Source organism: Perognathus longimembris, chromosome 13 (genome assembly GCF_023159225.1).
Source record: "Perognathus longimembris pacificus isolate PPM17 chromosome 13, ASM2315922v1, whole genome shotgun sequence".
Taxonomy (NCBI): domain Eukaryota; kingdom Metazoa; phylum Chordata; class Mammalia; order Rodentia; family Heteromyidae; genus Perognathus; species Perognathus longimembris.
The window spans coordinates 51,161,372-51,188,062 of record NC_063173.1 but is presented as its reverse complement, the minus strand read 5'-3'; the positions used below and the strand labels follow the sequence as shown (position 1 = coordinate 51,188,062).

Here is a 26,691-nt window from a genome sequence, read left to right as displayed (position 1 = left end):
TAAGACAGGAATCTTAAACATTTTAACAGACATTTACTATCGTTGGTTATAATTTAACCTCCCCAGGGTCCAATTTTCTCATGCTAAAAATATAAGCCAATTTATGTACCAAAAAGTAAACTACAATAATATACAATCACAGCGTGCCTTACAAAATCTAGCAGACTGATGAAGAAGTCATCTTCAAACACACTTCATGTTATTTGGTTCACATTACCTGATTGTATCTAGAAGTAAATGAATTTTGGGCTTCTGCAGAAATATTGTAACACAAATGCAAACAAAATGTTATGCATAAGAGGAAAAGAAAATTGGAAACTCCAAGATGAGTCATTTCCTAAATAAGTATTCACATAACTTTGTGAAGCATATATTACCCATTGGACATGTAAGTGTACATACAAATTAGCTGTGATATGTGATACATATATTACAGACACAGATGCAAAATCCACACATGTGTTCAATGTAATATAAAAATGAAGATCTTCAACACTGGTAGAATAGGAAGGTATAAGCCAATTCTTCCTTTTTGTCAATGTCCTAGATGTTTTCTTTTGAGAGAGGAATATGTATGAGTGTTGATGTGAAAGATTTTCAGGTTCATTTCTGTGATATTTGGCCAAAAAGTTAATGGAGTGATTAGGTATAACATTAAATTATTTTTTAGTGAACGAATTTTAAAGATGAGCAGGTAAGAAAGATTTCTAAATATGTGATTAAATAACTTGTTATGAAAAAAAATAAAACCTTATAGAAAAGGGAGATGACTGAAGTTGAGACAAGGCAGGCAGTAAAAGAAAAGACAGTTTTTCCAAAATAAACAAATCAACTTTTCCCTAAACACTAATTACCTGAAAAATATGAAAAAATGAACAAATAACACAAAATTAATAAATTGTTTATCAAAAGAGGAGAAAAGATGAGAATTATGACCAAAAGAAGAAATTTCCATTAACACAGGCTAAGGTTTGTTTAATCTGTAATACAGGAAAATATTAATGGTAATATCACTTTCCCGAAGAATTTCTAGGGAAAGCAGCAAATTAATTGCCTACATGAACTCATAAATGTTAAACACCCACTGCTAAAAGGAAGAATGATACACAGATGAGGAATAAGGTCATATAAGAATCAAACAAGTTCTGTATATTACAATAACTCCCATGGAAATGGCTTCTATTCATGCATTTAGTTTAAACATAAGCCCTTGTGTACTTTTTGTTTTATTAATCTAGTAATATGCTTAAGTTATCTCTCACACTAGTAGGAATCACAGCACAATAAACAACAAAGAATTACAGAGTTATTGAAACTTAGACATTTGTAATAGGTTACCTTTATATTATCTCATTCAATATCAATGTATTTTGTATATCTATATGAAATAGTTATATATAGTCTCTGCATATTGATATTATGTATCTATATGCTATGCAATATATATCTGCATAAGATACTGAAAGAATCAATAAGGTAATAATTTCAAAAAGAGGAAACTGGATTTTGCAGAATTTTATAAAACCAGTGTCAGATCATAATATTTACTGAAGATTACACATGTTCTCATAAGTTACATTTTCATATTATTTCATTAAATATTCAATATACATGGATATGGCATATGTGTATATTATATGTGTATAAAATATGTTATTTGTAATGTATATCATATGTGTATATTAAACACTTAATGAAATAAAATATTACATGGTAATGCATATTATATACATGCATACATATGTATGTATGTGTATATTCACAAGAACCTGAAGAAATTGAAAAAGTTATATTTTCAAGAGGAGGAAACTGGATTTCAGAGAATTTTATAAGACCAGTATCACATAATTCATCTAAAAGCTGGATCTATTTCTAATTCATTAGATTTATTTCCTAGTCTTCAGCATATGCTCTTCTTCCTTGAGGAATAATTTGATACCAGGTTCTAATGTGCATTTTTGTAATCTGTTTTGTCATTTGTCATATAATTGATTATTTTAAATCCTTCATTTATTTACTATGGGAAAAGTTAACTTAGTATTGTTCTTTTCCCAGAAGGCCATTGCTGTGTTTTTTCCTGGGGCTTCCTTGGGGACCGCAGAAAGCACTTTAGTGTACAGTGGAAAGATTAAAATGTCTAACATTTGTGGCTTGCCTTAATTGGTGAAGCAGTTCATTTTGAGAGGTAAGAGGAAAAGATTTCTATTACTTAGGAAATATTTATTAGTCATAACCTTGATTAGAAACTGAACGTTATGCTATAAACTATGAAAATCTAAGAAAGAGGATTCTACTTCCACTGAAATTTTCCTGCAAATAGAATCAAAGGACTTTCAACAAACAGTACAAGAAATGTATCCAATGCCTAACTTATGAAACTGTAACCGCTCTGTATATCAGTTTGACAATAAAAAAAAAAACTTAGTTAAAAAAAAAGAGACCTGAACTCCGTGTTTTTTGTCTATCAAAATTCAATCTAGCTAGAGGCATGATAGACACAAATTATGGAGTTTAGATATAGTAGAAGTGATACTTTGAATAGTAACACGATTTAGACGAAAATAAACTACAATATGTAAGCCACTTTCTTGACATAGAGTCAGGTTAGTGAAAGTCAAGATCAAAGTAATCTAAGTTTACCAGAAAAGTTTTATCCACAGAAGAGCTAGGATTATATAACTCGCATTGGTTACTATTGGCATGTACATGGGTAGAGTACCCTGGCACATAGGTAAGAATGTCAAGGACTTTCATTCCTGGGATGACTTCAAAACACATTCCTCAGATTTCAGCCTTCTGTGTCACTAGTATTGCAGAAGTGAGCCACTAGAACCCAGCTGACACAAAATTTTCATTATAAAAGCATCTGTCTAGGTACAAATGACTTTTCAATATTTTTGTGTTGTTGTATGTGGATGACACATGCTGTGCTTTTGTTTAATACCCTTTGTAAACATTGATATAAATACATGTAGGATGATGTTTTATTTGTATCACTGAGAATCTACAGGAGAGTACATTCAATGGATATACAATGAATAAAATTATGTGTATATACAAAATCTAAAATATGCTCAAGACTTTGCTTATAAATCACAATATACATGGAAACACCTGTCGTTACTATAAAGTGAAAATTCATTTCAAAAATACCAGTAAGAAAGCCAATGGATGCCACAAATGAACAATTAATGATATTTGTTTCAAGGATGAAAAGTAAAAAGAAATATTTTAGGAAACCATTACTTCAGGAAAAATCAGATTTTTTAAAACTTATTTGCAAACAAGTTTCTATGTTAAGACAATCATCTATTCTGTATTTCTATCCCTTAGTCGCTAATGGAATGAGATAATCAGATGAAAGGGACATTCAGATTGAGGGAAAGGGTGGGTGTGTGAGACAGGGGGAAGAATGGTGGAATGGGTGACATTCATCAAGATGCTTTGTACTCATTAACTGACTTGTTGAAATGAAATGCCATTTGAAAAACGTTTGAAAGAGTTTTTTAAAATCCAGGCTGCACTGGCTCAGACAGAAAATCTTAGCTACTTAGGAGACTGAGTGCTGAGAATCACAATTTGAAGCAACATAAACAAGTCCTTGGAAGGCAAATATGAGTACATAGTTCAGTGGTAAATCATTTGCCTGGCATGTGAGAAGTCCTGGTTTATTTCCAGTGTCACAAGGACACAAAAACAATGGAAAAGAAACTAGAAATTCAGCCAGTGTAATAGGATGATCTTTTGTGTTTGCATGTCAAAATTCAACCAGTAAATGAATAAAATATTTTATTCAATTCCTTTGAACAGAGCCATGCATCTGGTTGGACCCAACTATATGACTCCTCAATTATTCAATGACAAGGACTTCACTGTGCTTGTCAAAAATGTGAAGATGCAGATGTAATTGGACTGCAGGTTCACAGGGTATTGTTTTTAAACTGTACAAATAACAGCTGAAATGCCAGCAATACCACCAGGTATGGATTTGTACAGAATTCATTTGAGTAATATGACTGAAGTCAACACATTCATACTCATGGGATTCACCGATGATTTTGAACTGCAAGTCAGCTTATTTTTGCTGTTTCTAGCAGTCTATCTTTTTACTCTGGTAGGCAATCTGGGATTGGTGTTACTGGTAATCATAGATTCTCGGCTACACAACCCCATGTATTATTTTCTGAGTGTGCTATCATTCTTGGATGCCTGCTATTCTAGCGTTGTCACACCAAAAATGTTGGTTAATTTTCTGGTAAAGAATAAATCCATTTCTTATCCAGGATGTGTCACTCAAATGCTTCTCTTTGTTACTTTTGGAACTGCAGAATGTTTTCTTTTGGCTGCCATGGCTTATGACCGCTATGTAGCCATCTACAACCCTCTCCTCTACTCAGTGACCATGTCACCCAGAGTTTATCTGCCTCTCATCATTGCTTCCTATCTTGGTGGTATTATACATGCAATGATCCACACAGTGGATACCTTTAGCCTGTCCTTCTGTGGATCCAATGAAATCAGGCATGTCTTCTGTGATATCCCTCCACTGCTAGCTATTTCTTGTTCTGATACTCAAATAAACCAGCTTCTACTCTTCTACTGTGTTGGGTCTATTGAAATAGTCACTATTCTGATTGTCCTGATCTCTTATGGGTTTATTCTACTGGCCATTCTGAGAATGCATTCAGGGGAAGGGAGGAGAAAAGTCTTCTCCACGTGTGGCTCTCACCTAACTGGAGTGTCCATTTATCATGGGACAATCCTCTTCATGTATGTGAGACCAAGTTCTAACTATGCCTTGGAGCATGACATGATTGTGTCAACTTTTTACACCATTGTGATCCCCATGTTGAATCCCATCATTTACAGTTTGAGAAACAAAGATGTGAAGGAGGCAGTGAAGAAATTGTTGAAAAGAAATTGGTTCATCAATAAAGTGAACTTTTAAATTTAAGAAGAACCATCAAGTATGCTGTTTGTAAGTCGACACCTGTTTAATCAGAAACTGGATGAAATACACATCTTGATTATATTACAAAAACATTTCCAAATAAACTATTATCAACTTCCTAATATAGTAGGATAGAAACCTAAACCTATTAAGTAATTTTTGTATCTGAAAGTACGTCCAAATTGATCTGTATTGATTAATCATTGATGGACAGATATTAGGGAGCTTAAGTTCTGCATCACTTGACCTTCATGGACTATGTGTGAAATGATTTGTTCAAAATTCTCTGGCTTGAAATGCCTTACTTTGGTACATTTCCATAATCAATGCCATGTTATCACTCTGTTTTTCTCTGGTAAAATATTGCTTTCATTGTACTATTCATCTAAACACAATCAGAGCAATCTAGTTGTTTCTAGATTTTTCCCGATTTGACTAAAAATTATAGATTTCTCTTCAGTCATTTAAATTTTTCTTTTCACTCCTCAGTCATAGAAGTTACTTAGTTTGCTTGTAGAACTCAAAAGTGTAAAGGGATACTGTATGTAGTGCTTACTGAAAGTGTACCCTCACCACAATCCTCAAAACAAATTAAAAGATAGCTTAGGCAATAACCTACAAATGACTATTGAACATGGATATCCAAGATCAAAAGAGCATGCTTATTTTGATTCTGTAAGTTTACGCATATGTAGCAAGTCCTTGTTCATAGACTAGCTTGTCTTTGTCCCTTCTCTGTGCATTTGTTATGAGTCTTCCTGATGTACACTAAATAAAAAAGATCAAGAAAACTTGAGTAATTGTATTTCATTTGTCTTCTTTAATTTAAATTTTATTGTACTGGTGATGTGTAAAGGAGTTACATTTAGATAAATAAGGTAATGAATACATTTCTTTTTCAACATTGTTTCTCCTCTATCATTTTCTGCCTATTTCCCTCCCCATCAATTCCCTTTCCCCTCAAGTTGTAAAGTTCTTTTCCAGTATAGTGTCTTTTGAGTGTCCTCATTGAATTGGTTCACCCTTTGTCCCACTAATTCTGTAATTCCCATTCTCTTCCCAAACCAGATAGACTTTTATACAAAACAAAGGGTATAGAAATCAAAAACCAACCCAAAGGGTGAAAAAGAAAGAAAGAAGAATTAACTGCAAACAGTACAATAATAATAATAATAATAATAACAAAAACCTTCTGTTCCCATCTCGTGGAGTTCATTTCAATGAGCATTATTTTGCTGCATTATTATTTTTTTTTTATTTTTATTTTTTGGCCAGTCCTGGGGCTTGGACTCACGGCCTGAGCACTGTCCCTGGCTTCTTCTTGCTCAAGGCTAGCACTCTGCCACTTGAGCCACAGCGCCACATCTGGCCATTTTCTGTATATGTGGTGCTGGGGAATCGAACCTAGGGCCTCATGTATACAAGGCAAGCACTCTAGCCACTAGGCCATATCCCCAGCCCCATTTTGCTGCATTATTTACCACAATTAGGATATGGAATCAAGGGGCTAGGAATATGGTCTAGTGGCAAGAGTGCTTGCCTCATATACATGAAGCCCTGGGTTCAATTCCCCAGCACCACATATATACAAAAAGGCCAGAAGTGCTGCTGTGGCTCAAGTGGCACAGTGCTAGCCTTGAGCAAAGAAAAGCCAGGGACAGTGCTCAGGGCCTGAGTCCAAGGCCCAACTGGCAAAAAAAAAAAAAAAAAAAAAAAAAAAAAACCCACAAAAATGATATGGAATCAACCCAGATGCCTCTCAGTAAATGTGTGGATCAAGAAAATATGCTATATACACAATGGAATTCTATGCTTCCATCACCTGTAATGGCATTGTCTCATTCATAAAGAAATGCAAAGACTTGGAAAAATTATATTAAGTAATGTAAGCCAGATCCACTGAAACATCAGCTGCAAGGTTTCCCTCATTGGTAATAACTAGAATATGTCTAGCAGTGGATCACAATGGCTCAATAGCTATGTGTAAATATTTCTTTTTTGCTATTATTAAGGTGATTTACAGAGGAGTTATTGTTACATAAGTCAGGCAGAGAATACATTTCTTTTTAGACTATATCACACAATTCCCTAGCTCTCTCCCAGTTTTTCCCTCTGACCCCCTCCCACAGTCGTATAGTTCATTTTCAACACAGTGACTACCATTGACATTTTATTTACTAAATTTTCTGTATTTATTTTTCCAAGATTCATTTATTTTTCAATGAATGGAAATCAACTTGTCTTCTAAAAAGTGATATTACTCTTCCAGTACTGGAAACAAATCACATCCAATTTAACAAATTTAACAAATTGACATACTTTTACAAGTTAATTGAAGTCACATATAGCATCCCTTGCCTGAAGCCAAGAGACTTGGGTGGGTGAGATTGGGAAAACTGTGTTTCAAAGCCACTACAAACAAAAAGTTGACAGGACATAATGCCAGCCAACTAAATTCTGGGTTCAGTGTAATGAATTTATAATCCTAGTTACACATGGTTTGTGCTCTACCATTTGAATCATACCCCCAGTTAGGAAAACCAGGACAAATAAGAATAGCCACAAATGTAGGTATTAGTCAACAAAAATAAAGTGATATGAAAATAAATCTCAAATATTTCTTATATGATGTAGAGGATGTGTATACATTTTAAAATTAATTTAAAGTTGGGACTATGTGATGCATTTTAGAAAATTTTAATAGGTTGACAAACAAATAGAAATTGGGAATAATCAAATTATTTATTCCTATAATAGAGAAGTTACACTTTATTTTTAAAGCTTAGAAAGTATTCACAAGCAAAAAGAATTGGCATATAATAAAACAACAAGTATTCCAAAGACAATTCCTAAAATAAATTGACTAAACTGAAATGATCTATGCAACCAATTTTTTAACAAAGTGTAAACAAGAAAACCTTAAATATTAAGGAGATGGACATGTGCATTCTAAAATAACCTTTTTGAATTAGAGATAATTAAAATTGTAGACTTTATCATAGGTAAATAAAATGCTAAAATAATGAGAAATTTATAATTTTGCATGATCACAATTTATGGTAAGAAACAAAATTTAAGTATATTGAAAATACCTGCTTTACAAATACCTTGGCATAAAAACTTACTGCAAGAACATATTTCAGCTTTGTTTATTTTTAATAATTTATTTTAAAATAATATTGTTAACTGATATCAATTAGATGAAAGTAATGAAGCAGTTAAGAAATTTCTAGACATATAATGGAAACACATGCTTTCATAAGTTTAGCAGGTAGGTGCACATATAGGACAAATTGCTTCATGTGATCTTGTATTGATTGAGTGAATTATAGCATTTGAGTCCCAAATCACTACAAAATGCACTTGATTTCCCCTGTGCAGTAGTAGTACTTTAATCTAACAGATTTACTGACAAAATATCAGCCAATATCATGCTGATATGTATATAGAAAATTGCTAAAGAGGAAAGGCAAAAACATTTTTCATATGTGTCACATATATCTACCAATGTCTCTGAGGACATTGACAAACTCTCAATAATTGTCACTGTTTTTCCTCCTTCAAAAATTTAAAGATTTTCCAAAGTGTCACCATTGCTAGTGTATAACATTTGATCATAAGTTAATTCTATTTCAATACCTTATTCATAACACAAGTCAATACATCAGGTGATTCCTTTCTTTTCCAGCTGTTGTTCTTTTGTGAATTAAAATTGAGAATTTGAATAAACAGTGAATATACTCCAACAAAAGGTACAATATATTTACATACTGTTAGAACATTAGTATTGCAATGATAATGACAAATATATGTGGTTATTGTCTTAAATATATTGCATGCATTGTCTGATCAGATATGTCTGGAATGATTTTATCTCATGCAGTTGAGGAAATGAGACTTAAATTCTCAATTACTTATTAAGGTTTGCTTAGCTAAGAATATTTTCCATTAGTAGAAAATTCTGAAGCTATTATCATTGTTACTGGCTATATATATTTTGTAAGAAAACACAAGGAAATTAGAGTAAGAAAGGGATTTTTTTTTTTTTTTGGCCAGTCCTGGGCCATGAACTCAGGGACTGAGCACTGTCCCTGGCTTCTTTTTTGCTCAAGGCTAGCACTCTGCCACTTGAGCCACAATGCCACTTCTGGCCATTTTCTGTATATGTGGTGCTGAGGAATCGAACCCAGGGCCCCATGTATACGAGGCAAGCACTCTTGCCACTAGGCCATATTCCCAGCCCAGAAAGGGATATTGTATGACATAGTTTTAAGAGTGACAAGACTTTCTTAGGAACATTAGTTATCTATAAAACACATATATTTAGACAAGCTTTTTAATTCATATTTCATGATGGACAAACACAATGTGCAATTTTAAAATGTGGTAGGAAATGTCTAATCTTCATTGAATAAGTGAATGATAGTTCTACAGAAATGTAGAATAATTATAATATTATATTTACAGTCAGGCTAATGAAATCACTACAAGGAATTTTTAAAATTTAATTTATTTTCAAGGTGATGTACAGAAAGATTATATTTACATACACAAGGTAATGAGTACATTTCTTTTTTTTTTTTTTGGCCAGTCCTGGGCCTTGGACTCAGAGCCTGAGCACTGTCCCTGGCTTCTTTTTGCTCAAGGCTAGCACTCTGCCACTTGAGCCACAGAGCCACTTCTGGCAGTTTTCTGTATATGTGGTGCTAGGGAATCGAACCCAGAGCTTCATGTATTAGAGGCAAGCACTCTTGCCACTAGGCCATATCCCCAGCCCATGAGTACATTTCTTTTCCAACATTATCACTCCCTCCCTGGTTTTCTACCACTTTCCTTCCCTTCCATGTACCCTCCAAGTTGTAAAGTTCATTTCCAACATATTGTCTTGTGAGTATCACTGTTACATTGTTTCAACTTTGTCCTTTGTCTCACCATTTTATTGTTCCCCTTCCTTTACCAGATTCAGATAAATGTATATACAAGACACAAGGTACCAAAATCAAATACAGTGACAAAGGGGATAAACCAAAGGGAAAAAAATAAACCAAGGAAAAGAGAAAAACTTCACATATTATATTAAACAACAACAACAACAAAGAAAAATCTTTTGTTTCCATAACTTGGAGTTCATTTTGCTTAACATCTTCTTATGTGGTCATATGTACATAGCTATTGAGCTGAAAGGAATTATTGTTAAAGATGAATTTAAACACACATTACACATCACGGTTATTTCAGTTGCCCAAAGGAGACTCTCTTCTGCATGACTCGAAAGAAAGCATTTTTTACTTCCTTGTTCCTAAGACTATAAATGAGTGGATTCAGCATGGGGATCACAATCGTGTAAAACACAGAAGCCACTTGATCCTTTCCCAGGGAGTAGGACTGCTTGGGTTTCAAATAGGTAAAGATCATAGTGCCATAAAAAATGGTGACTCCCAGCAGATGGGAGGCACAGGTGGAGAAGGCTTTCTGCTTTCCTGTGATAGACTTAATTTTCAGAATAGTAGACAGAATGGACACATAGGACGTGGCTATTGTGATAAGGGAGACCATTAGGGTACAACCAGCAAAAACAAAAATTATAGTTTGAACCTCATCTGTATCAGTGCAGGACAGAGCTAACATTGGGGAAGTGTCACAGAAAAAATGTGAGACTGCATTGGAGTTGCAAAATTTTAATCTACTCATACAAACAGCATTCACCGAGGAGTCAATGAAACCAATCAGGTAGGATGCCATGATCAGGACTCGGCACAGGCTTTTGGACAAAATCTCTGGGTAGCGCAGAGGACTGTAGATAGCCACATGGCGATCATAGGCCATGGAGGCCAGGAGAAAACATTCTGCAGCACCAAGTAGAACAAAAAAGTACATCTGCGTGAAGCATCCCAGGAAGGAAATACTCTTGGTGGAAGTCAACAAGTTCTCTAGGGTTTTAGGTGTGATGACACTTGAGTAACTGAGGTCAATGAAGGAGAGGTGAGTGAGGAAAAAATACATAGGAGTGTGAAGCTGTACATCCAGACGAATTATCACAATCATAGCTAGATTTCCCAGCACACTAGCCAGGTAAATCAGGAGAAACAGCATAGAGAGTGCCTGCTGGAGCTCTCCAGAGTCTGTCAGCCCCATAAGGATGAAGTAAGGAAACTCTGTGTTATTCCAGGTTCTCATAGTGTGCTGATGGATACTGTGGAGAAAATAAAAGTGATACTTAGCTCCAGTAACTTCAATTTCTTTGTGTGTGTTGGGGTTTTCTGAATTGTCTAGTATTTTATCAGTAGCTTAGGCTGCCTCAACATTAATCACACTTTTTGTATGACATGCTTTAATCATTGATCAACTGTAAATGCAAGTACAAAAAGTCATTTGCATACAATTTAACTAAAACAACTTTGTTGTGTTTAGAACCGACCTGGCCATATGTTAAATACTTTTTTTTACTAAGATACTTGATCTCCACAGTTTTTATGCCATCCATTAAATTATTACCCAAGTATTTTAGATGAGGCAGAATGAAGTGAGCTCACATAACTTAGATGAATTAATTCACAAAGCATACTAATTCTATAATTTTTTTCAAATCATATGATTCCAAAGAACATCCTAATACTAGTATACTTTTATTTACAATCAGTTCCTTTAACTTGAACCAAAGGCTTAATTGTATCATGGTCCCTGATACAAATAGACTTCAATGTGTCCTGTATCTAATACTGTTTGTATTGTTGATAAGTTCTAATAATAAAAATTTTTCAATTGTAGGAGATTTTGAATACTTTAGTCCTTTAGATTCCATATAAACTGTTTATAGCCACATGATGTAATATTTCAAAATTAAATTGCTTCATAGTCTAAGTTACCTAAATAACTACAAAGTTTACATTTTCTGATTTCATTAAATCTACAATTACTGTTTTCACAAAAGTTTACATCATTAAAAGTAAAGATCAAATGTGTTATATATGAACATTATTCTAATAAAGCCTCTGTAACAATTTACTTCCTCTATAACATTCCAAGGTTAAGATAAACACTTACATTGAGACAGATATGGTGAAAAAAAGAGAGCTCCTCACAATGTCACATGCCAAATGAAGCATCAATCCCAGTTTTTCTGCACAATTGCAAGATGAAAATCATTTAAGGAGTTCAAACATTTTGTCATATAGGATTGGTTATCCATGAAATAAATGTTTTTGTATTTGTGTGTGCCCATGGCTTGTACTCTGAAGTAAATATACCAGTTTAATTATTTCCTTCTGGTAATGCAAATGGAAAGTATTGCAGGAAGCTATGTCTCAAAAGAAACCTGAGTAGCTACTGTGGATATAAGCAAAGCAGGCTCTGCTGTTGTTTCTCATCTCTTCTCAGTTTCAAAAGTCCAAGGAGCCTTCTTGCTTAATACACCTGGGGACCAGGCAACAACTTGTGTTTAGGGACTAATTTCCCAGTCAAATTACTTGGCATGTGTTCAAAGGCAAAACTTCCTGTTCTGACTGAAGAAATGTTTCACCCTTTCACATGTGAACTACACTAGCACTTAATCTTAGATTGATAGAGTACCTTTGTCAATTTTTCTTAAAATGACACCTAAACACTAAGTTAGCTCTTTTTGTTGTGCCAGAGGTTGTTCTTTGTTTTGAACATAGCAGGAAGCAAACTGAATCTAAAGGCAAAAGGATATCTGAAGAGATGAGCTGGCAAGAGTGAGAATTGAATGCCCCCAAGGTTTTCAATCTTGGCATTTTACCCAGTAAATGGGTTGGTGGGTAGCAAAAATCAAGGCCTTCTATTGTATCCCTCCCAACTCATTGCCAAGTTTCCAATGGTATCCCCTTCTAATTTGATTACTTTTTTTCCCTCATGCTACACATTTTTGCTTTTAATTCTTTAACCTTCCATGTTGAATCTTAACATGAGTTTGGACTCCATAAGAACATAGTGTGTAATATTTATCTAGGGCCTAAGGAGCAGCAGACTATCTGGGATTTAGAATTGAGTGAACAACTGGGTCATTTCTTCTTCCTGCTCTTGTATCCAGTAGGCCTACTCTAACTGTTGCAATGCTTCTTTAGCTCTGATGTAGATGTATGAAACTTAAGGTGTGTGTGTAGTTTTCAAGCTAGGAAATGGAGGAGAAGAAATGCTTAGGAAAATATGTAAGATCGAGTCTTCCCAGGATGGAAAGCATTTTATCATGAACTTTGTGTGGTTCTTGCTACCAGCACAACCACGTTCATTGCAGCATTATTTACCAGAGCTAAATTATAAAACCAACCCAGACACCCCTCAGTACATGAATGGATCAATAAAATCTGGCATATACACACAATGGAATTCTATGTTTCTATCAGAAAGAATGACATTGCCCCATTTGTAAGGGAAGACTTGGAAAACAACATATTAAGTGAAGTGAGCCAGAACCAAAGAAATATAGATTCTTTGGGTTCTCTCATTCTTAATAATTAGTACTGAAAGCATGGGTCCTGGCCATCCCAGAGGACCATGTGGAGATAATTACAAACAGAAGAAGAAGGTTCATAAGGAGGTTTATTAGTGGGGCCATAGTTCCCATGGGAGAGGGAGATACATGGAGTCCGCACCTTATCCAGGTGGCATCTTCTCTCTCTGGGGTTAAAGGGGAAGTAGGTAGGTAGTGATTAGGAGTGGCTCATTAGGTATGGGTGGATCTGGGGGCTATTGGGAGGAGCTGAGGATCTGAGGCTAGGGAAATGCTAACATTCTCCATTTTTTGTTTATTAATAACAGAGGAGGGGTACCAGGCTGAGAGTATGGACGGAGGTTGTGTCTTCTGGAGCTACTTCCTGCTGTAAAGGAGTGAAGTAGTCAGGGGTCTCTGATTCATCATTTGGCCTGGTACCATCCAAGAAGTATTTGTTTGACAGTTTGGTTGGTAAAAGTCCTCATCATTTCCATGAGTATGGTTATCAAGGCCAACGGTGTCATGGTCTCCTCTGGCAAGCTCCTGCAGCTTGGGCACATCAAGGAGTCACTGGGCCTGGGGTCTTCAGGGTCTAGATCTGCACTGGGCATAGCAATGTTGTAAGAGGATGGCCTTGAACTGCAAGTTCCCAGGTGGCAACCTGGGTGAGGGATGTTATCCAGTTAAAAGCGACTTTTGAAAACGTCAGGCAAAAGGCTGACAAGTTCACAGGACCAGTTAACATGAACAATATGGGAGAACACCCCCTGGGCACAAGCCAGAAAAGTTCCATTTGGAATATAAACCCAATTGTGGCCCACTACAAGGAAGGAGTTATAACTGGACTGGGGGCAGGAAGGAAGTATTTAGGGATAGTGGACTGGTTGGGAGTAACCAGTCAGAAGTTATATATATATACACAAATAGCAAGTAACAAAGGCAGGAATGCAAGTTTCTGTCCAGATGGAAAATTGACAGGTATGGACATTAAGTAGGTAAACAAGTATTCCTCTTGATCTCCCGGCTCTGATTAATTTTGAAAAGGTGAGACAAGTGACTCCATTTAGGATGTACATCATTCTCCTCTTACTCCTCTCCATGATCCTTGTTCCCTGAACTGGCTGAGTCCCAGGGGTCTAGGTGCTTGTTTCTGGGATGTCTTGTCCCAGTTGGCATTCACAGGGTTTGAACTCAAGGCCTGGGCACTCTCCCTGAGCACTTCTGCTCCAGGCTAGTGCTCTACCACTTGAGCCACAGTGTCGCTTTCAGCATTTGGCTGGTTCTCTTGAGCCAAGCTTCCAGTCTGGGTCTTTGATGGTTAGTTGGGAGATGGAGTTTTAGAGAGATATTTTTTTTTCTTGCCCAGGCTGGCTTTGAGCTGCAATCCAAGGAGTCTTAGCCATAAAAGCCCTTTTTATTTCTAGTTAAAGCAACAGGAGAACAATAGAAGTAGAGCTTACCTGTAACTTGTTGAGAATTGACCAACAAATACTTGCCAGAGTTCTGCTGTAACACTTAGAGAACAGCAGACTGAATGAGATCCATGTGTCATCAAATCAAATCATATCACTTAACCTTACCAGCAGGTGGAAGAGAATACAAATGAATACAATCAAGAGGGCAAAGTGTCAGGACAATGTAAAAGTCTCAGCCTCAGTGGATCCAAACTGGCTGTGTCTTCCATCCTGAATCAGCAGGCTTAATGTGTGATGGAGGCAAGCAGGAGAGAAGGGTTGGAGCTAGGCAAGGCTGTAATGGCATCTCTCAGAGTACCCTAGATATATTGTCACACCTCCTGCTGTGTTGCCTGCAAATTGCTGCACAGACTGGTTAAAGACATTTGAAATCGCCCAGTATACTCTGGCTTTTGTAGGCTGGTACCCTACTGGTTTAAGCAGAGTGACAACTTTTAAAAGATTTTAGAAGGCTTGGGCCTTTAACCATCTTCCTAGTCACAAAATCCACACAGACCAAAGGCCAACCAAGTTTGCTCTCTGCAGCAGCAATGACAGTTTCTGAGACATGGAGGGGGAAGACACCAATGCTACCCCAATGCAACCCTGTGGCCACCAAACACAACTCTGATGCTTTTAACCTTGAAGTAAGGCTTGGTTACAACTCTATCATGATAGGCCTGCTATAAGCCCAAGTTGATCTTGGGGGGGGGGGGCGTGCAGAGCCAGGGCAGGAGCACTCTGGGTCTGTCAAAATCTTCACAGGACTCCTAGATTCCCTTAGCAGTTTTCCATGCAAGAGAGAGAATAAGGAATCACTAGTAGTGAAACCAGGCAGTTTTGGAGCAGACTGTGGAGGCAGCTTCCCGTAGCCACGGACCGCCACAATCCATGCAGCTAGCACACATGTTGACCTACATCCTATAAAGCAAAATATCAATCCTGGGTCAGGAAAACCTAGGTTAGCAGCCACTTTGTCTATACCAAAGAACTGTCAGGAACAGATGTACATTTAACTTTTAGCATAGATGGACATAAAGAATAACACACTGGTTTTACATCATTGTACTTATACCATGTGCAGCATATTAGAACCTTTTGGAGTTTTTCTTAGACACATTTGCTTGCACCCAAACATGATCAGTTTGGGTTTAAAACCTGGGTTGTTTTTTTGTTTTTTTTTTTTTTTTTTTTTGGCTTGGAGTCTGTTGATAAGAGTCAGGATTTCCTCCAGGCTGTTCACTGTGACTCCACCCACAGGCTGCAAAGATCAGTTTAACACAATACTTAAAGTAAGTTAAAATAACAGTGAAAAAAGCAAGTGATTTTGAAACCATGATGCCAGTTTTAACGTTTTACCAACAGACAGACAGACATACAGACAGTTGTGCATAAGCTTTGGGGCATGCTTAGAAAATTTTTTTTTAATTGGCCATGTAAGTTTTGTGGAATTTCAGTGGCAAAATGATATTATTTTTGCCCATATTTTAGAACCATGTGGTCAGTTAGAAAACAAAAACTTTTCCAGCAAACAAAAATTTTCACAGATTATCCCGCGAGGAAATGGAGAAGCCACATTTTGAGAAACCAGTTTAGCTCCAATGGGGAGCTGAAGTGGGATGCTATAACCAGAGAAGGTTCAGGAGATGGGAGACAGGACACAAACAGAACAAAGACACGTGGCACGGTGTAATGGTGGCAGAGCTGGTCAGAGCCTTAGCAGGCTCACAGCAAGACACCTTCACCTCTGAGCATTTGAATTGCAAGGCACATTTGAATAGCAAGGCCACAGTTACAGAGTTCAGGGTTGGGTGGGGGCAGGGTTACTGGGAGCTTGAGTCTCCACATCTCTGCTCAGCCTCAAGGAATTTGGGAAGCCCATTACCTGGGGGATGGGTGGGACTCCACCTCCAAGAGTTTTTGGAACCTTGATGGAACCAAGATGGCGCTTGCTAAAACCAATTCTATTGTCCACCATGTGGACAATGCTAGAGAAAACAGGATTTAGCCAACAACAAGCAGAACTTCACCGAATCCCCAAGCTTAACAAACATCAATAACAAGAACAGAAAACCTTTCTTTGTGTCTTTCAAAGCAGATGTTAAATTGTACCTTTGGAAGCTAGTACCAGCTCATCCTATATCACAGGCAGGCAGGCAGAATTTAGAGAGAGGCAGAAAGAGAAAATTCCATCTGCCCGAGCACTCATGGAAGTTATGGAAGTTCTGTAAAATACTCCAAATTTGTAAGATTGGGCTCAAACTTGAGAGCTTTTAGATTGTGTACCTCCCATAGTAAGTGATTAGCGGAACTGAGGAGTTAAATACCAAGTGTCCTCGGTTTTACTCTGGTCAGCTGAAATGTAGGGGACAATCAGCAATGAGGTCATCACCCCAGTAGCTGTGTCCTGGACTGAGCACAGAGTGTGGCCCAGAAGCCATGGCCCTGTGGCCCAATGCTATGGTCGCCTGGAGTGGGGCTCGGAACTTGGCGCCAAGATTTTTCTGTAGTGTGGCCCTGAAGTCACGCCCTGTGGCCCTATAGTAAATCTGAAAATCGGATCAGAGCCCTTGGTAAGATGATCACTTACCCTGGGTGTGAGGGTGAATTTGTAGATTGTCATGGTGGATGGAAGTAGAGCGCTCAGTCAGGGGGTTACCTCGGTGGTCCTCTGGGTGGGCTTAGGACAGCAGAATAGGTCCCGGGGGCAGCTTGGACCCCCCAGAAATGGGGGAGTAAATCCACCGGTGAGCCTATCCCGGGTTCGGCACCAATGAAAGCATAGGTCTCAGCCATCCCAGAGGACCATGCGGAGATAATCATAGGCAGGAGAAGAAGGTTCATAAGAAGGTTTATTAGTGGAGCCATAGTTCCCATGGGAGAGGGGGCTACATGGCATCTGTACCTTATCCAGGTGGCAGCTTCTCTCTCTGAGGGTAAAGGGGAAGTAGGTAGGTAGTGAGTAGGAGTGGCTCATTAGGTATGGGTGGATATGGGAGTTAGTGGAGGAGCTGAGGACCTGAGGCTAGGGAAATGCCAACAAGTACATCACTAGGATAGTTCTAGAAGAGGATCACAATAACTCAATTGCTATGTACATATGATCATATAAGATGAAGCTAAGTGAAATGAACTCCAAGATATGGAAACAAGATGTTTTTCCTTGTTGTTACTTTTAAAGTAGTATGTAAAACGATTTCTTTTTTCTTTCTTATAGTTTATCCCCTGTTGTCACTGTATTTGATTTTGGTACCCTGGATATTGTAGATATGTTTATCTGAATTAGGGGAGGGAAAGGACCATCAAATCATGAGACAAAAGATTAAGGGCAAACCAATGCAGAAGAATTCTCACAAGACAATTTGTTGGAAATTAACTGTACAACTAAGAAGGGGGGAGGACTGTGGAGGGAAGAATGGTAGGATAACAATGAGTGAGGGAATAACAACTATGACAAGAAATATACTACCTTATGCATGTAACTGTAACCCCTCTGTACATCACCTTGACAATAAAATGGAATTAAAAAAAGAAATTAAAACCAATTGAATGGCCCCCTGGCCCTCTGCAGAGGCACCTGGGGAGAGGCAGAGAACAATATGGCAGATGGCAAAGAGTTGGAGAAGAAAAGGAGGAGAATAGAGACGCTACTGGCTGAGGAAATGGCTGTTTGTGGTAACTGTGGGGACACTGGAAACAAGGAATGTCACTGGAACCATGGAAAGAGGTTGCTTGAGTTATTTGGACCCTTTACACACCCTGGTTTCTAACTGAGCCCTGAGTTTCTCCAGTTTTTAGCCCCATGTGAAGTTCTAATCATTGGAGCTTGCGGCTTACCATGTGACCTCCTGAAAACCATGTCCATGCCTGATCACAGATTCACGTGATAATCATGGACTCTATGCATGTTTCCAATCTACATAGACAGTTTTTATGGAAGCCTAAAGACCTTGGAAGGCTTCACATTGTACTTGCTGCAGAATTTCTAAATGAGAGTTCCTAATTGGAATGTAGTTCGACATTTCAACTAGACTTTTTGTGATGCTTTCTATTGACAATTTCATTTTATTTCGTGTGGATTGGAGTCTATCACAGCCAGATGATGGATAAATGGCATGCTGATATCCTGTCTAGTTTGCTAGTTTCTCATGGTCATCTGCGGCAATACTTGTGCAAGTTTGCTCTATATTTATATATCATCCTACTATTTATTGTACTTACAGAAAATCCAATGAATGAAAAACTGAGATCAGCAACAAAAATCAGCTTTCATGCTAATAAATACCATTGGTCTATTTCCTAGGTTCATAATCAGGTCAGCATATATTTGTAAGTAAGAAAGAAAGATTTAACGCTGGGATATAGTTTTGTGGCAGAAAACTTGTCTAGTATGCACAAAACCTGGGTTTGATCATCAGGATCACTTTAAAAAAATAGAGAAAACCAGGCACTGCTGGCTCATGCTTGTAATCCTACATATTCATAAGGCTAAAATCTGAGATTGTGGTTGGAAGCCAGCTTGGGTACAAAAGTCTATGAGACTTGTTTTAAAATAAAATAAATAAGACTGGAATATTCATATTGATAATTTTCTCAAATTACCAAGCAAAGAAAGAGTCTGAAAAGCTTCACAGTGTGAATAAGAGTGATGAGTGTTCTGAGTCTTATGTTAGGCCATAAGATCTATTTCCTCCAGTCATCAAAATGACAATTTATAAAAACTGTCCTTGTTCCAGAAGTTCAGGAGACAATTCCCTGATTGGGGTTTTTTTTTTAAGTACTTCTGTATGCATTGTATCTTTCATATTTTCTTTATTTCAGATTTTAATCTAAGTCAATCAAATTTTCACCATCTTTGCCATGAATTTTAAAACAAAGAAGTCATAGAATTCTGCTCAACAAAAGTTTATAGGATGCCCCCCAAACCTAAAGTCATTCTCAAATCTTTCGCTTTACAGAAAGTTTTTTTTTTATTAAAAATATTAAAAAAGGAACCAGGTGCCAAGGAATCACATCTGTACTCCTAGTTACTCAGGAAACTGAGATCTGATGACCGTGGCTCAAGACTAGCTAAAGAAGGAAAATCTATGACACACTTAGAATTGTGGCTCAAGTAGTAGACTGCTATAAGTGAGTGATCAAAAATTTCATCTCAGGATCCTTGCTCTTAGTTCAAGCCCCAGTACTAACACACACACACACACACACACACACACACACACACACACACACACACACACACAATGAGAATCAAGCACTAACTTTGAGTCTTATTTTTCAGTGTATTACAAATCCAAAGCACTCAGGCAAAAAGCAATAATTCAGTTTACCAAAGTTTTATCATATTTCACAGAAAATTGTGGTTTTTCAAATATTTAATAGGTAAACACATAAAAATATAAGTGCATGTCCATTTTAGTGGGTAAACTTATAGTAGTCAGGGCCAATGAATTAAGATATGCTTTCTATTTGTTAATGACTGAAAACACATTCATCTTAGAACTTTTACTGACAAGGACATTGTCAAATATTTCACTTTTACATAAATGCTGAAAGTTATACCCATGAAATGACTGGTTTTCATTTCTCATGTCATACACTGACATATGTTCAAATTTCTTTTTTGAATAGGTTGCACTGAGTTATCAAGAATTGTTAGTATTTATCTTCCTTAACAGATTTAAATTCTTTTCAGTTTGACTCCAACATCAGCACATAAAATTTTCCAGTTATTTATTTCCACTTTATCAGTATGCATTCTAAATACAAATATTTCATCTATTTATTATTTTTTCAAGGATTATTGTGGTGCTGAATTATACTAAAAAAGTATCCATAAAGATGGGTGCTACTGGTTTATGCCTGTAATCTTAGCTAATCAGAAGACTAAGTATTGTGGCTAGCAGCCAGCCAGTGTTAGAGTTCTGTTTCCAATAAACCATCAAAACACTGCATACATGGTTCAGGTGTTAGAGCAACTGCCACAAACAATGGAGCTGAACAAGAATGAGATATTCTGGGTCTAAGCTCTGGAAACAGCACAGCAAAATGTAGTAGTATGTGGAACACTAGGGGGTACTCCTCAAAAAGTGTTTTAAACTATTTCACACATGAAAATTTAGTAAAAAAAAATCCAGCACTATGATTATTATCTTAAATTTGTTATATCCATCATCTGATCACATATTTCAAAAATATGGATTTATCTTACATAGATGAACAAATGGTTAGCTTTTCAGTCCTTTGTTAACAGTTATGCAGCCAAGAAATGATTACTTATTATGAAAAGACTGCCATCTGAACCTATTCATATGCATGTACATATGCATATATATATTCCTTCATAATAAAATTCCTTAAAGTTGAAATATGTATAGAATGCTTTATGACATAGTTTTAAAAGGGATACCTGTCTAGATAGAGATGGTGTTGCTTCTTTTTGCTTTTTGTCTTCTTTGTTCTTCTTGAATCGCTTTTGAGGATGAAAAGAGAGGTAGAGAAATAGAGGGATAAAGGGTGGACACATACACATACATTCAGTAGACATTATGAAAATGAACTGTGCAGCTTGTGGGGGAGGAAACTGAGAGAGAGGTGAAGGTGGAGCTGACAGTGCACAAAAAGAAATATGTTCATTACCTGACTTATGAAACAGTAAGTCCTCTGTATAACACAGTAATAATAACAATTTTTTTTTTGGCCAGTCCTGGTCCTTGAACTCAGGGCCTGAGCACTATCCTCAGCTTCTTTGTGCTCAAGGCTAGCACTCTACCATTTGATCCAGAGCCATTTGATCCAGAGTGCTACTTCTGGCTTTTTCTATATACGTGGTGCTGAGGAATCAAACTCAGAGCTTCATGTATATGAGGCAAGCACTCTACCACTAGGCCATGTTCCCAGCCTCAATAAAAATAAATTTTAAGAGAAAGAATTACACCTAAAAATCCTTCTGTTACACAGGTGGTTCCCTTAAGAATACATTTATTTACTTTTAATTTTGTTAAGTTTTCTTTGATGCTGTGGCTTGAAATCAGGCCATTTTGGTCCCTCCCGCTTTGTTTTTTCACTCTTTGGAGAGAAAACTAGCAGATTTTCTGCTATTTCTGGCTTCAAATGGCATTCCTCTGATCTTGGGCTCTTGAGTACATATGAGAGCTGTTATGATGGTGCCAGGGTAAAATTGAGGTTGCATTAAGAATTCTAACTACTGTATGTACCACACTTTAGTCATTTGGACCATTTATACATGTATTTGACCCAGAAACACACACACACACACACACACACAAATACACATGCATATATATACACAAGTTATATCACATATTATATGACTTTAAGTTACAGTAGGACTCTCTAACACCACATACCATGAAATGTATAAGACCATGTTTAGATAAATAAAATAGAATTTTGCTATGAAAATACCAATGAAATTCAATTGTGGTTTTTTTTTCATTGAGAAGAAAAAAAAAACAAGGAAATTTTAAACACGTAAACTAGCAAATGATGAATCTACACATTTCAAACCATTATTATTTTAGTTGCCAGGAATTCCCTTTCTTCTGAAAAACTCGAATGAAAGCATTTTTCACTTCCTTGTTCCTAAGACTATAAATGAGAGGGTTCAGCATTGGAATCACAATGGTGTAAAACACAGAAGCCACTTGATCCTTTCACAGGGAGTAGGACTTCTTGGGTTTTAAATAAGTAAAGGTTGTCGTGACATAAAAAATGGTGACTCCCAGCAGGTGAGAGGCACAGGTAGAGAAGGCTTTCTGCTTTCCTGAGGTGGACTTAATTTTCAGAATAGTAGAGAAAATGGAAACATAGGACCAGCACATGGTGATAAGGGAGAGTGAGAGGGTCGAACCAACACAAATGTAGAGTACAATTTCAGTGGCGTATGTGTCATGGCATGACAGAGCTAGAATTGGGAATAAATCACAGAAAAGTGCAATATTACATTGGAGTTGCAGAAAGGCAGCCTGGCTATAGGGAGAATACTGACTGAACAATCCACAAAGGCAGCCATGTAACTGCCAGTAACCAGGGCACAGCAGAGTCTTGAGGACATTATTATGGGATACTGTAGAGGATTACATATAGCCACGTAGCGATCATAGGCCATGGCAGAAAGGACAGCAATTTCAGCAACAGCAAGCAAACCAAAAAGGTACATCTGTGTGAAGCAGCCCAGGAATGAAATGTTCTTGGTGGAAGTCAGTAAGTTCACTAAAGTTTTAGGTGTGATGACACTTGAGTAACTGAGGTCAATGAATGAGAGGTGAGTGAGAAAAAAATACATAGGGGTGTGAAGCTGGAGATCCAGCCGAATTATCATGATCATGCCTAGGTTTCCCAGCACAGTAATCAGGTAAATCAAGAGGAACAGCACAGAAATTGCATGCTGTATCTTTCCAGAATCTGTCAGTCCCATAAGAATGAAGTCAGGAAACTTTGAGTTGTTCCAGGTTCTCATAATGTTCTGGTGGACACTGATAAGAAAAGAGGGATGATCCTTAGCTCAAACAATTCCAAAATGAGTTTTCTTTATATGAAAGATCCAGCATTTATTCACCATTTTAGGTTATCCCACAACTAATCATAAAGTTATGCATTATAATTAAATTTAATCATGAACTCTAAATAATGTTATATAATTACATTTAGATATCTTGCAATGAAATGTAACTTTCTCCATTGTTATCCTATAATGTGCTAAATGCTTTACTAAAATATTTAAGTGGTACAAAAATGCTATAGATAAAATACTACTATTGTGAAATCAAATATATTTTGTGACTTATTATTATTATTATTAATTTTATGTGTACCTGTAGAAAGGTTAAGATACCATAAATCCGGTTATGAGTATGATATTTCTTAGTCAATATCACCCCTTTCTTCATTCTCCAATTTTGCCCTTTCAGTGTCTATCTTCAAGTAAATATAACATCTTAATAATACTTACTGTGATCAAAAGTTGGTGCAAAAAAGCCTTCTTCTAAAATAGTAACCCAAAATTTGCTAAATCTTGTTTTAAAATATGCCATTCTTATACGGTACTAAATATTTCTGTAATGTAATATTTGTTTTCCTTCTGGTTATTTTTATACTTTGGAGGCATATTTTTTTATTGTGAGGCAAATTAAAAATCAAAGATCTTTTATCACATTGCTCAAAAGAAAAGTTTACCAGAAAGGTCTATCTCTAAAGAATCCTGAGGAGCTTTTGTAGGAACAGTGTGTGCTTCTCCCAGTGTGATATCTCCAAAGCACACAATTTAATGGGCAGTGGTATTGTGCAACACTTTGTCACTCACAGCCAACAATTAGAAGGAAGTTTGCTTGGCATGGTTTCAAGATCAAATTTTCAAGTGCTAAAACTGCGTGAGTTTTTCACATAGGAACACTACACCAAAGAGGAAGATCACCTGATCTCATTTGATGCATTGCTATTTTAATTTTTTGTTGTTGTTGAGAGCTAAAACAGTAATGAATTAGATAATAACACCTGAAATACTTCATTGAGGATTATTTTTCCAAGATGGGGGAAGCACATGAGGGAATATAAAATGTTCCCAGTAAGAATTAGGATAAGATTCTCATGAATCTTGCATTGCATGATCATAAAATTCATTTTCCTGTATATATGTAAGAAATATGTCTGAAAATAGTATGCTCATTCTCTACAATTTTAAGAGGCAATTTAATGGTGTAAGTAAAGACATACTATAGATCTTACAAGCAGATCCAGTGGTCTTTTAGAAGGCAGTGCTATTTTAAAAGACAGAGAATATTTCTAGTCTTGGAGGCCAAGAACCCAGCATCAAAGTATGTGATAAGCAAGAAGCATTAAGAGAGACGAACAGCTCAGGGTGGTTTTCTTTTCTTTTCTTTTTTTTTAAATTAATTTTATTGTCAAGGTGACATACAGAGGGGTTACAGTTACAAATGTATGGCAGTGAGTACATTTCTTGTCAAACTTGTTATGTCTTTAATCGTTTTCCTCCCAGCTTCCCTCTGCCCCAATTCTGCCCTCTAGAGCAGTACAGTTAATTTCCAACATATTTCCTTGTAAGTATCTCTGTTGCATCGGTATGCCTTTTATGCTTTGTCACACCTTTTAGGTTCCCCTTCCCTTCCCTAGTTCAAATAAATATATGACATTGTCCCATTCATTAGGAAAGGAAAGACTTAGAAAAACTCATTCTAAGTGAAGTGAGCCAGACCCAAAGAAACATAGACTCTATGTTTCCTTTCACTGGTAATAATTAGTATATGTCTGTCTATGATAGTCCAAGCAGAGAATCAAAGTATCTCAATGAATATGTACATATGATCATATAAGATGACACTAAGCAAAATGAACTCCAAGACATGAAAACAATTGTTTTTAGTATTGTTGTTATTTTTAATGTACGATGTGAAATTATTTCTTTTTTCTTGCACTTTTCTTTTATATGTTTTTCCCCCTGTTGTCACTGTATTGGATTTTGGTACTCAGGGTATTGTATATATGTTCATCAAGGTGATTTTCTGTGTCACCTTAATACTCTTGATGAATGTCAAATCACCAGGAAAAAATACTTTTCTGCAAGATTTTTACAAACAGTAAAAATTAATATTCACAAACCATATAGATGTTGATGATTGCCAAAGAATTTCTTAGATTATTGTATTTTAAGGAAGTCAAAGTGTGATCAGAAAGTCTATATCTCTTTCAATTGTACATAATGAATGAAGTTTGAATTTTGCACAACTATTGTGATGTCTGAGTTATAAGGAACATTGATTCAATTTATACAAAATAGCATATTTATTGATGTATGAATGTTGATCTAGCCTTGCTAGAAATATCCCAATTCCATGAGTATAGCCATTGGTAAAGCATTTCATTACCACCAAAACCTCAAAGAAAATTTCATTAAATGATAACTGCCTGATCAATACTATTCTCAACTTCAAACACACAAACATAAGGATACTAGCAAATAATTTTCAACATGGCATAGTTATGAAAACAAAAATCAGTTAAATTTATTTTGAATGACAGTGATATTTGATGAGGCAATATTGTGAAATATATTATAGTAGCAAAATACAATAAACATTGAAATATTTTTTAAAAATTGGGCATTTTGAAATGATGAGACTCTATTAAATAATTAACTACTGAAATAGACATATTGGATTTTTAAATTTATTTATCTTTATTTTATTTTATTTTATTTTGTTTCTAGCATTTTTTTAAATTTTTATTATAAAACTGATGTACAGAGAGGTTACAGTTTCATACGTTAGGCATTGGATACATTTCTTGTACTGTTTGTTACCTTGCCCCTCATACCCCCCTACCCCCCTCCCCCTTTCCCCCCCTGAGGTGTTCAGTTCACTTACACCATACAGTATTGCATGTATTGATTTGTTGTTGTTTCTCTTATTTTACCCTTTGTCTCTCAATTTTGGTATTCCCTTTCAATTTCCTAATTCTAATACCAGTATACACGATTTCCAATATACTCAGATAAGATTACAGAGATAGTGTAGATACAATCACAAGAAGGTGATACAAGAACATCATCAACAGTATAAACTACAGATACACATGGGATGTTGAAAGTAGTTACAACTGTGATATAACAATCATTTCCATTAAATGGAGTTCATTTCACTTAGCATCATCTTATGTGATCATAAGGGTATAGCTATTGGGCTCTTGTGATCCTCTGCTGTGGCTTGCCTAAACCTGTGCTAATTATTCCCAATAAAGGAGACCATAGAGTCCATGTTTCTTTGGGTCTGGCTCACTTCACTTAGTATAATTTTTTCCAA

The 26,691-nt window shown here is 36.4% G+C and overlaps 2 protein-coding genes and 1 pseudogene across 2 annotated transcripts; 1 reads left to right on the top strand and 2 right to left on the bottom strand.

Annotated features, from left to right (window-relative positions):
* Positions 1 to 3,961: 3,961 nt before the first annotated feature.
* LOC125361815 (olfactory receptor 1094-like) lies at positions 3,962 to 4,948 on the top strand. Its single transcript, XM_048360416.1, has one exon. The coding sequence runs from the start codon at positions 3,962 to 3,964 to the stop codon at positions 4,946 to 4,948; it is 987 nt and encodes a 328-aa protein (XP_048216373.1).
* A 5,232-nt stretch (positions 4,949 to 10,180) lies between these two features.
* On the bottom strand, positions 10,181 to 11,128 carry LOC125362547 (olfactory receptor 8H1-like). Its single transcript, XM_048361367.1, has one exon. It carries the CDS (start codon positions 11,126 to 11,128, stop codon positions 10,181 to 10,183), a length of 948 nt encoding a protein of 315 aa, XP_048217324.1.
* Positions 11,129 to 22,389: 11,261 nt separating this feature from the next.
* Positions 22,390 to 23,336, bottom strand: LOC125362038 (annotated as a pseudogene).
* Between the last annotated feature and the right edge of the window lie 3,355 nt (positions 23,337 to 26,691).